This window comes from Alligator mississippiensis, chromosome 1 (assembly GCF_030867095.1).
Source record: "Alligator mississippiensis isolate rAllMis1 chromosome 1, rAllMis1, whole genome shotgun sequence".
Classification (NCBI taxonomy): domain Eukaryota; kingdom Metazoa; phylum Chordata; order Crocodylia; family Alligatoridae; genus Alligator; species Alligator mississippiensis.
The window spans coordinates 8642057-8654562 of NC_081824.1; the positions used below are offsets into that span (position 1 = coordinate 8642057).

Sequence of the window (12506 nt, forward strand, 5' to 3'; positions counted from 1 at the left end):
AGGCAATGCTCAGCATCAGACCCTGCTTTTCCTGTCTGCAGAAGAGACTGGGAAACAACATCTTTGTCTTTCCCTTGACTCTGAAGGAGACTTTTGCCCTTTCAGATATCACACTAGCAGAACAGATGGTAAATGAGGAGACAGACGAGGAGCTGCATGAATCATTGCCAGGAATATCTAGAGTCAATAGACAGGACCAGCTGCACAGAAAATGGCTACCACAACAAAGTAAGTTCAAAGAGAGCTCAGAGCAATTTCATTATCCTCATCCCTATATGAAAGAGCCCGAAATCCCCTGTATGCTGCTTCCCTTTGCTTGGCTACAAATAAATACAGGGATTTTCCACCAAACAGTCCTGTGTCTGTCTTTGCTTCTCTTCTCTCTAGAGGTTCCTGAGATCCCAGCTAAGCTTAGGCCATGAAGATCATCTATCTTCTCTTGGGTGTTGCCTTCTTGGTCTCCCAGGCCCAGGCACAGGACGTGGTCGTGGCACAGGATGAAGCTGAAGCACAAGATCTAGATGACATTGATGAGGAGGCTCAGGACAATGCCATGGAAGCAGAGTACGCTGCTACTATGGGATCTCCAGGTAAGGAGCAGCAATAGAGTTTAATGTGAGATGGGCGTTAATGAAAGAGAGGGTCCTCTCCCTGGACAAGGGCAATGTTAAGCATCCTAATAAAAGACAAGATTATACTTGGAAACCAGAAAACTGGGTTTCCTTGGTAGCACTATTACAAAGGTGCTTTGCTGCTGGAGCAGTGATATGTGGCAATTTATCATCATAAAAAGAGAGAGAAAAAAAAAAAAGAAAATCTCATTCAGGACTGTTTACTCTGGCCAGAAGAGCTACATGGTGACCGAGTAGGGAGAGCTGTTAAAGAAGCTCTGGTGATAGAAGTGATTTCATAGACTTTTAGAAGTCATTTGTAAGTCAGCACTACCAAGTTTTGGTCTCTTATTGCCAAATTATCCTTTACAAGTCCTTCTGGGGCTCTCTAGGGGAAGTATACACACAGTGTAAGACAGGACTTTCACCTCTGCCATGTACCAGTAGCTGCTAGAGTAGTGGGAAATTCTTACTAAGAAAAGTATCACAGATTAAAGGTGTGTTGAAAACCAACAGAAGTCTTCACCTGTGGAAAATGGGTGTGTACTTAGTAATATAGGAGGAATAGAGATGTTTTATTTGTATAATTTCCATCTAATGAGTGTACGCGCCCACAGTATCTCAATACATTTTCAATCTAGTCATTTTCAATCTAGTCATTTTCAGACTTGAGACTAGCTTTAGTCCCAAGTCTGTCCACGCACAGTGTTACTGCACTGTAATGGCTGCACATGAAAACTCTGGCCTAAAAACCACTTACTGAGTGTGGCAGGGCACTGTTGGTACCTGCCACTTTAAGAGCTGAGCCAAGCAACCAGCAGGTGTTGGATTGCAGTGGCCATGTTAGATCTCTGGCTGCCTATATAAACAAAGCAGTCTGCTGCTGGCAGGCCATGCAGAAACATTGCCTGGTTGCAAGGTTGCATGCGATATCTTGGAGGTAAGGGCAGGATTTTAAGGGGATGGTTTGGAGGCTCCTGGTCCTGGGCATGACCTAAAACTGCACCCTTCCAGGAGTGGGTGGATTGGTGGGGCTCCCAGTGGTGTGGGAGCCCCCACAAAATACCAGGCCAGTTACCACCCTGGTGAAAGGTGGGTAGGGGTGCCTTAGTCCCTAGCCCCCACATCACTGTGGGTACAAGGGGGCAAGGCATAGCTGTAGCCACCTGAGCCCAGGGAGGGTGTAAGACCAAGAAGGGGCCAGGCATGGCTATGGCCACCTGAGCCCCACCGGGGAAGGAAGCTCCATAGCCCCAGTGAAGGGGTGAAGATGATGAGCCCCAGTGAGGGGGTGGGTGTGGAGCCCCAGTGAGGGGGAAACCAGAGGGCTGGGAGGTGTGTGTGTGTACACACTTTCCCACTGAGGGGGGCAGAATTAGCCCAGGGTTTGGCACAAGGCCGGACCATGCAGAGTAGGGGAACTCGTGGAAACTGAAGGGACTGTGTGGTGAGCCAGCATGTGAGTAGCAAAGCCTGATGGCCCAGAGAGCTCACTTAAGGAGGAGCAGGGCAGTGGAGTGTGGCCCGGTAATGGACAGTATGTCAGAGGCCCTGGTAAGAAAGGGATGGAGTGGAAGAGGCCTCCTATGAGAGGGGAGGTGGTATGAGTGTGTGTGGGGCCCAGCTTTGGACTCAGTTTGCTCTGTTCTCAGGCTGGGAGTAATTATGTCACCTGGATACCATTCCTGGATACAAGGCATGGGCTGTGGTGTGGGGAAGGAACAGAGCTGCACATAGTGTCCTCTGGCATCAGGGCAAGAAGGGCAGCCTCCCACCTTAATAAGAACCAATTAAGAAACAACAAGGCATGGCAGGCGAAGAGGTGGGCAGTTGGCCCAGAACATGTGGGCAGGCCAATGACAGACTGGATCTGAGAATGCTTCCTGTTACACTGAGCATTAACCACTTACTGCACAGGAAATACATATATAGATTTGCCCAGAGATTACTCAGCATTTACACTGGTTCAAGGATGATGTTGTCTTCCCGGATAGATTTTTAGAGCAGGTTCAACAGGGAAGATCCTGCTATGAAGAGAGGGGACAACTAGATGACCTTCAAGGTCCTTTAACTCTCTTAGTCCATGATTGTAATTGTGAACACAGTTTGCCCTGCTCCCTTTATATGTGAATACATCCACACACTTCACTGAACAGCTAAAACAAGGTATAACATCAGCATTTACATGAATGAAAACTTCCTTTCTCTTTGCCTTTTTCCAATGTAAGTAACTCAGTCCAGCTCATTTTCCCCTCCTGCAGATGTTAAGCCACAGGAATATCCAGTAGTTTGTAGAGTTCTCCTTGGTGTTTGCCGGCCCTTTCGCTGCCTGAGAAATGAACGTACAATTGGATCATGTTCATCTAATCACGCTTGCTGCAAGAGATACTAAGACAAAGCCTTTCACATGGAGTTGAAGAAAACCAGGAAGCAATTCATCCGTTCTAAAGAGTTAAAATGGCTATCTTTAAAATAAACCCTTAGCATCAATATCAATGTGTGTGGTGTTTTTCTTAAGTCTGTCCCTCGTATGATCAGAATCCAGTAAAGGTTTCATTTCACTGGACCTCTGTTCCTCTCCCACCCTATATGTCTTTAGACTGTAATGCCCACATCCACCAAGTTGCCTAAGTGCCATGTATACCTCACATTCCCTTTGATTTCAGGAAGCTAATTAGGAGCTAAATACCTAAAACTCCATGACTGCACACCTCAGCTACTTGTCTATGCATTTGTGTAGTTTCTAGTACAATGGGGCAATGATCTTGGCTGAGGGTTATTGCAATGTCATCAATAGATAGTAATAACAGTGCCATATAACTGAATCAAACAGTAGGTCGTGGACTGCAGTAATACCAGCTAGTGCTTGGTAACCCCTGCAAACATTAACCCATGGCTGCTCCATGCCCTGAATTCCTTAGACTATTTGCACTTAAGCTGACTTCCATGTGATCTTGAGCAAATGCCTCTTTGATACTATTTGTTCAAGGAATTTAGGAGGTGGTGGTAAAAAAATTCAGGGGATCTTCAAAACAGGTTTGGGAAAGGCATAGAAACTTCTATATTTATATTAGGATGCACAGCTGTCTTGTCACCAGTAGCAGAGAGCAATGGACTCTGAGGCAGGAGCAGATCTTGGACACCTGTTGAAAGAATAAATAAATACAGCATGATGTCTGCTAGGAGGGAGTCATCTTGGAGGTGACATCTGTACAGCATTAATCTCACAGTCACACAGCTGGGCTTGAGGGCTGATCTTTGGCCAGTCTCTGGTAAGCAGATTGAGGAATAACAGAGCGGCCAGATCAGAGCAACATCAAGGGAGTGTGAGGCAATTTCATTCACTCAATATCTGCACCCAGCTTTAATTGCAATGGCCCTTGTCCCCACCCAGTGCTAAGCCATTGCTAATTTATATTTGTACACAATGCATTTGATTCTAGTGTAGAAGCGTCCTCAGTGTGATCTAGTCTTCTAGCAGAAGTGCAAGGGGGAGGCACGAAGGAAGACCAAAACTGGAACATTTCCCTATGTCTTACCCAAAACCCATGTTTTCCTCGTTAGAGACATGGTCAGAATCAGACTCAGCCACCCAGCGGCTAAGGAATACGATGAACCTGCTTGTCCCAGTCTCTCACCAAGTGGCCCAACCAGTAGACCCCAGAGCTGAAGGCAGGGAAAGAGCACAGAAGTTCTGCTTCTCCACCATCCAACAGGCCTTCTGGCTGCTTTCCCTCTTATGCAAGGCTTGAGGATTTTGCCTACAATTCTGCACTTCATGGTGGAATAGGGTCACAAGAGAGTGTAAGTGGTTCTCACATGTCATGATGATGAAGGACAAGCCTAGTGCACTGGTAGAAAGAACATCTAACATTCTCCTAAACAGCATTTTGTGATACTTACACCACTTCTTTCAGATAGCTAAGGAGCATTTCAATGTCCCTGGGAGCCAAGGCTACAGGGACTGAATATCACTTCAAATACCAGGATGGGTTATTAGCCGAGGGCACCAAGATGGGCTGATGGAGCAGTGGAGGAGTTGCAAGTGGAGTAGAGACCAGATGACAGGGGGTATTCATGAATAGGCCAAGTATATATTCCAGGGACCAGGGTGTGGGACAAAAGATGGATTTAGGAACAGTCCCCAGAGCTAGCTATGAGACTGGGGAAGAGACTGGCTCATTGCCAGAAAGCTAAATGGAGAGGCGAGTATGGACTATGAATGGCTGCAGAGTGATTGGTGCGTGAACTGGGTTTCAGTATCTTTTGGAAAGCTGCCGCCTTGTTCTTGCTCAGGTTAACAGCACCCTCTTCCAGCTTTGGGGCGCAGACCAGTTCACAGGGCCAATTCCCCACCCTGGGACCCTGTGCCATGTGAGGATCACATTAAGCACCTCTTGTCACCCCGTGCAGACGAGGGCTGTTGTGGTTACAGACCAGTGCAGCTCTGGGGGCACAGAATTGCTTCAGGCTCCCTCGGAGATCACTTGCCCTGTACTGAGTATCTCCCCCTTGTGCTGCCTGGGGATTGTCCTCCCTGCTCCCCCGCTGGGTGCAGATGCCACCTCACTGGGATCCACTGTCTCCCTCCTACCAGAAATCACATTGGCTTTGCTTTCATTTCCCTCCAACAAAAATACCAGGTCTGCTCCATTTTCAGACACTGGCCTCCCCTGGGGCATCCCTTACAGAAGAACAGCGCCGCTCCTCGGCACACGTTCACTTCCCAGATCCCCAAAGTAGCCCTGTCCCCACAACTATCTGCGTGGGCCCCTGTTGCCTGCACACAAAGTTGCTGGGATGGTAAGCACATCTAATGGCCCAGGGACAGCTCCAGACTGGGTGACTCTTTACACGGATGGGGGCAACCCAGACAGTGTCCTGGCCACGCTAGGTTTCTTGTGCAGTGAGAGAAGCCCCACACTGACTGCACCGGTCTCCTATGCATTTTCTGACCCCATCCCTCTAACTCCCAGTCAGATCTCTGCCTTTCCTCACCCTTGGTCTTTCCCTCTACCCAGCTATGTGTCTAACCCCAGTCCAGCTTCTGCTTTACTGGCCCCCCTCCTCTGCTTCCTACACAGTCCAGCTGACAATTAGTCCCCACATCCCTCATCTCTCACAATCCCAAATCCATGCCTGCCCCCCCATTCAGACCCTTCTCTGATGTCTTCACATCCCCCACCCTGCACTCAGTCATCCTTCTGCCTCTTACACCGCTGGGCCCCCACTTCATCTTCTGCCCATCGCTTGCCCCATCCCTCCCCGTGGCCCCCATGCCATTCCTGCAACCACCTCTGGCACCCGGGGCACACAGCACAGGGTGTCCCTTTCACCACTGCTCCCTGGGGAGTTTGGGGGATGTGGTCCCTTGTACCATGGAGAAAAGCAGGCAGAGCTTCCCTGGTTTGTGCCCTGGTACCCAGTGTCCCTAGGGCTTGTTTCAGCATCAGATGAGAGACCAAGATTTCACTGCACATAGATGCCTGCCTGGCACCCCACATGGTGCAGCAAAAGAATCGACCTGTCCTTCAGATACACACAGGTGGACTGATGGAACATGTAGGTTCATTTAGGAAACATTCAAACCAATTGAGAATAATTTGAAACAGTTTGTCTCTCTGTACCCAGAGTAAATGGCTTGGTAGGATGAGGCTGGCACTAGAATTGGCTGGGCTCCCTGATTGTGGATTTGGGGGTTTTTGCTTTAGTTTGGTTTGGTTTAGTTTTAGTTTTAATGAAATGCATCTTCAGCAGAAAAAGAAGATTCAGCAAAACCAACATCTTGCACCAAAATGTAGCAGGTTCAATGAAACGAAGGGGTGCCACTTTCTTTCACGGTCTGGGTGGAATATGGACCTCCTTTATAGTATGTTAATTTACAAATGCCACGGGGGAATGTGCAATATAGGCAAGCTCCAAGAAACGCTGGGTAAACTCAAAGCTGGCAGGGAATGTCCTTCCCTGGGTGTAGAGGGTCCCAACCCATGTCCCTAGTCCAGGAAAGGCAGAGTAGAGACATGAACCTGGCCCTCTGCTACCCAAGTTGGATGCCATGAGCCACCCACTTTGGGGAAGATCTGGCAGCTCTTATAGATTCATAGACATTAGGGCTGGAAGGGACTTTGGAAGATCATCGAGTCCAGCCCCCTTCCCTAAGGGCAGGAAGTCAGATGGGGTCAAAGGATCCCAGCAAGATAAGCGTCCAAATGTCTCTTAAAGGAGTGCAGAGTAGGCGCTTGCACCACCTCCGGCAGCAGTCTGTTCTGCAGAACATCTCAGGTTTGTCCTGATCCAGAGTAGGGAGAATCCCGACATCCTGAACACTGTCTGAGAGGGTGAAAATGTTCTTCTGCGCATCTCTCATCAGGAGAGGATTTCCTGCTAGATGCTGATCATAGAAGGGACACACTGACATTGATGCTAGAGATTTATTTTTAAGGTCGCCATGTTAACTCTTTGGAGAGGGTGAATTACTTCCAGGTTTTCTTTAGCTCACGTGGGAAGGCTTCTTTCTATACAGGTTATTTACAGCAGGTAAGGCCAGGTCCACACCAACCGATCCTACATTTAAACAGCCCGCAATTTGCCTGGCAAAGGCCAAGCCACCGTGGACAATCTTGCAGACTTCCTTGCGGTCTCATGCCTGCAAGGAGAGAAAATTGGTTGAGCTCAGTTACTTGCATTCAGGAGAAGCTAAGAAAGCAGATGACTCATGGCAGGCAAATGCTAATGGTGGAAACTGCCTCCGCTGTTCAGTCCAGCGTGTGTAGGCAGATAGAGAGTGGGCCCAATTCTGTTCCCAGTTCGAATCATAGGGAAGTCATGGTCCCTGACACCTGGAGCGGCTGACCGGCAGCTTGGGTGCTGCAAGGGGTATGGGCAGGTTCTATGTAGCATGCAGCAGACTTGGGCAGGATAAGGGGTCTGCACTGGCACTTGGGAAGGGTGCGGGGAAAAGAGGTTGGCCCCTGGTGATCTACATCCCCGCCCCCACACACCTTGATCAACGCAGGATCATTCTTGTCTAAACCATTGTAGACAAATGTGTTTCTAACTTGCTCCCCAAAACTATCAAGGACAGAGATACTATAACCTCACAGAATTTTGTGAAGTCTCCTTTAATATAACACGTGAGTCTCCAGTGGCTCTCGCTGCCTTCCATCCTGCAGGGCCCAAGCACAGCTGCAGTTGGCAAGTTGCTGGGACAGGCATTTTGGTGTGTAGTTAGCAGGCAGACTAATATTGTCCCCTCCTTTCCTTTCACCGACCAGGCCTGCATGCTTGCTTCACATTTTTTCGCCGCTTATGGAGCAATAGTCCTAACTATGGTGATGACATGACCCCTGAAGTCTCTACTTAGAACAGCAGTCCCGCTGCACCAAACTCAGAGGATGCAGATGACATCCTCTTTCATACAGGGTTGAGGACAATGCAATTGCTCAGAGCTCCCTTTGATCTTTCTTTGATGTCATAGCCATCTTCTGTGCAGCTCCTCCTGTCTATTGACTCTAGATATTCCTGGTGATGATGCACCCAGCTCCTCATCTGTCTCCTCACTTACCTGCTTTTCTGCTAGTGTGATGTCTGACAGGATGATCGTCTCTATTCAGATCTCTGGTAATGATCTTCCCCCATCTCACAGCCAGTTCTAGGGTCTCTTCCTAAGTCCATCTTCTGCCCCACACCCTGGTGCCCCAAATATATTCTCCGCCTATGAACGCACATCCTCCCTAATGTGGTCTCTGCTCCACTTGCAACTCCTCCTCTGCTGTATCAGTCCATCCTGGTACCCTCAGCCAATAATCTACCCTGTACTTTGAAATGATATTCTGTCCTTATACTCTTGGCTCCTAGAGGCATCAAAATGCTCCTTAGCTATGTGAAAGCAGCTGTGTAAGTGTCACCAAATGCCACTCATGTGAACGTTAGATCTCCTTTCTGCCATTGCACTACAGTTGCCCTTCCTCAGCAGGATGTGTGAGAACTATTTACACTCTCATGTGATCCTGTTCCACCAGGAAGTGCAGAATTACATGCAAAGTCCTCAAAACTTGGATCAGAGGGAAACCAGCCAGAGGGCCTGTTGGATGCTGGAAACGCCAAACTTCTGCCTTCAGACCTCGGGCCTAGTGGTTGAGGCACTCGGTAAGGAAGTGGAACAAGCAAATTCAAGCTGTTCCTTAGCAGATGTCACCTCTGAGGTGACTCCCTCCTAGCAAGCATCACATTGTATTTATTTATTCTCTTTAAACACGTGTCCAACATCTGTGCCAGGCTCAGAGTTCATTGCCCTCTGCCATCAGTGACAAGAGAGCTGCACGTCCCAGCATAAATGTCTATCCACCTCCCTACCTGCACCCAACGGAAACCAGATCTTCCCCAACCACTTTCACCAGCCCTATATCCTTGCCCATGGTACTGGTCTGTACAGGCTCAGGATAATGTTATATACCTCCAGGTCCCAGACCTATGTACAATTCTGTCCCACTATTCTCAAATCCCAGGAAAATAGGTCATACCAAAGTTTGGTGGGTCATCCTCCTCCCCCTTGCTTTTTTGGTGATATGGTTTAAAGAGTCAGATGATAGTTTGGTACAAAAGTAGATGCATTAAGGCATTTTTAGGACATGAACAGGGTGGACTAGATTGGCAGGTAGATGCCTGTAGGCCACTTCTGAGTGCCCCTACAGGATACCCGCCTCAGGAGGCCTACCTGTACCCACACCCTATGGTCTTTTCCCCTGTTCAGTTGTCTTGCCCACCACACCTTGATGTTCAAATTAGTAAGAGAGGCTGCACAGAGGGCAAGGCATGCTTTTGAAGAGGCATGCCCTGTGTGGTCTGAGGCTCCCTCCCAGCCTTGTCCCAGTGTTACTCTCACTGAACCCTGTAGCTCAGGGACCAGTGTTCATGGCCACAGGCTCCTGGCTCAGCTCCAGTCATCCCCCGTGACCTCAGGCTCCAGCACCTGCAATATCTCCTACTTAGGCAGCTTTGGGTCCTGTTTCTCCCCTGCCATCTCCTGCCTTACAGTCTGGGCAAGCTGAGCCTCATGTGGCCACAGAACACACTCTAGTCCTTGTCCTCTGTCTACTCAGTGCAATTTCAGGTTGTGGGTGTCCCCAGTCGTCCCCTTTTAGTGGCCTCCACCTCCCCTACAGTCACAATCCAGCCCTCCAGGGGAAAATAAAACCCACAAAATACAAGCGCCAGTCCTGGTTCAAAAGTATGTCCCCCACGGGGTTCGCCATCCCCTTGGTGGTGGGCTCCAAGTGGAGAGGAAGGCAAAACAGAAAGTACCCAGGGTACTTAGCTTGCTTCCTATCCAGGCGCCCAACTTCTCTTCACTTAGGGCTGCCTCCTGAGTCCTCTCTGCAGTCTAGGCTCTGGTTCTCATGCCTCTTAGAGATGGCTTCATCCCCAGCAGCTTCCACAGCCAGACTGCCTGCTCTGGCTTGAGATTTGGGTTTATTCAGAGCTCCCTGGATCACATGCATAGGTGGTGGAAGGGGGCCTTAGCTCCCCCAGACTGGGCCAGTGACAGCAGCTCCAGCACCACCGCCACTATGCAGTTCTCCACCACTGTGCCCACAGCACCAGTGCACCAGTGGGAGGGAGGGGTAGGGGCAGGGGCAGGTAGGCATGCTATGCAATGCCCAGCCTCACCAAACAATATTTTCTAGTGCTGCTGATGGTCACATGGCCCCTCTACTTCCACCCCCTGGGACATCAGGCCCTGCCTGCACCCAGACCCCATGCCCATCTTGCTTCAGGCTCCCCTGCCCGGGAGTTTGCATCTCAAGGCAGAAGCAGAAGAGACACAGAGATGAAGCGGAAGGGAGCAAGTGGGAAAGCAGGGGAATCAGAACCACATAACCACCGAGGCATCTCGAGCAGAGCAAAGGATGTCATCCTCCCGCTCTACTCAGCCTCGGTCAGACTGCAACTGGAGTACTGCGTCCAGTTCTGGGTACCGCCTGCCCTGTGCAGAATATGTACAGCCAGTTCCCAGCACCTCCTGCAAACCCAGCTGCAGGAGACAGATGGGGCAATCCATTAGCAAAGGAGACATGCCAGGGCTCTCCTGTGCCCCTGCTGTTCCTGGCTGCTGGGATGATTCCCACGGAAAGTGAGCACCTGAGTACAAGTCCCTGCAGCCCCTTGAGCTGATCTCGACTGTGCCGTAGGACAGTCATAGTATCATCATAGTATCATAGCACTGAGGGTCAGAAGGGACCTAAACAGGTCATCAGGTCTGACCCCATAGCCTGGAAGGAAGGAGCAGGTGGACCAGCTGGGGAGAAGCCCAGGAACATCAACCCATGTTGCACACCCACCTCAGTGTGTTATGCTCATTGCTGATGTATTGAGCTTCTTGTGGTTATTAATCTTCCTTACATGTAGTCATGCTCCTCCAGCCAAAATACCAGTGTCCCATGCCTGGTTTACTTCCCATCTGCCAGTGGCTTCAGGACTCTGCCTCTTGGATGCTTCTCAGTTATTCTCCTTCCCGTCTCCTGGTTCTTGTTGCTATCTTCACCCTCCTAAACACAGAGCTCTCCTGCCCTCCACATCCTCCACCTGATCACCCGTGTCTGCTGCTCCTAATTCATGCTCGGCACTCTCCTCTCTGTGCAGGTCTCTAGCAATGACCCATCCTCTTCCTCCTGCCCCACAGCCAGTCCTGTGCCCACAGCTCATATCTAGCCATGGTCCCAGCTCCACTTACCTGCATCATGTTCAGCTTACTCAAGCCTTCTGCTCTCAGCTCTACCTAAGGCATATCTTCTGTCTCTTCCGACCCTCCTGGCAGTCCCTCAGCTCCTTAGCCACCCTCTGCTCCGGGGCAGGACAACATTATAGATTCATAGATTCATAGATTCATAGATGTTAGGGTCGGAAGGGACCTCAATAGATCATCAAGTCCGACCCCCTGCATAAGCAGGAAAGAGTGCTGGGTCTAAATGACCCCAGCTAGATTATGCAGGGACAATGCCTGTAAGACCTCTTAATCTGTCTTGTTCCTGAATCAAAAGAAGACAGCGGTCCCCTCGGATGTGAAATCTCCACAGCAGCAGATGACCACTGAAGCAGATTAGGAGGTGAGTTATTATTAGGATCATCCAATCTTGCAGTTATTAGGATCATCAGAAGATCTAGCAGCAGGAAAACATTCTGGTCAATAGATGGCTCCCACGTCAAAGCAACCTCAAGGGAAGCCTGGAGCGTTTTCCTTGTCCTTATCCCTGCCTAAAACAGTCTGAAATCCCCCCTATTTAAAAATGCATAAATACAGGGACAAGCCACCCACAGGCACTCAGTCTATTTTTGGTCTGCCCATCTGCAGATACCTGAGGTCCCAGCCCTGTTTTGGCCATGAAGTTCCTTTACCTTCTCTTTGGTGTGGCCTTCTTGGTCTTGCAGACCCAAGCTCAGGACATCCAAGCTCAGGATAAGGCTGAGATACAAGAGTTGAACCAGCTGGAAGCCAAAGTCAAGCTTGTGGTGATGGAAACAGAACATGCTGCTGATATGAAATATCTAGGTAAGGTGTAACAATGGGGGTGAATGTGAAATGGCCTGTCTTAGAAAGGAGAGTCCTGTCTCTTGGGCCAGTGAAATGGTATGTAGAAAAAATGCAATGCCAAACATACTGAAAGAAGGGAAGGTTGGCACCGGTGCTGGAGGCAATAAGGGCAGCACCAAGGTAATGGAGTGGTGACATGTGCCAGTGACAAAAAAGTTGAGACTAGTCAAATAAAGAGATCGATCCATTCATCAATTAGCACATTAGCCACCTAAAAAATATGTCTACGTAGAATGCTTGGAAAATTACTCTCTCTGCTTATGGGGGCCGAGGCCAATTACTGACATGTGGTTGAATGTGGTATG

At 49.4% G+C, this 12506-nt stretch overlaps 1 protein-coding gene across 1 annotated transcript; it reads left to right on the top strand.

Moving 5' to 3' along the window:
* The first annotated feature begins 393 nt into the window (after positions 1-393).
* LOC109282698 (uncharacterized) lies at positions 394-3077 on the top strand. Its single transcript, XM_059725698.1, has 2 exons — positions 394-590; positions 2873-3077. The coding sequence occupies exons 1-2, from the start codon at positions 419-421 to the stop codon at positions 3001-3003; spliced, it is 303 nt and encodes a 100-aa protein (XP_059581681.1). The 5' UTR covers positions 394-418; the 3' UTR covers positions 3004-3077.
* The last annotated feature ends 9429 nt before the right edge of the window (positions 3078-12506 follow it).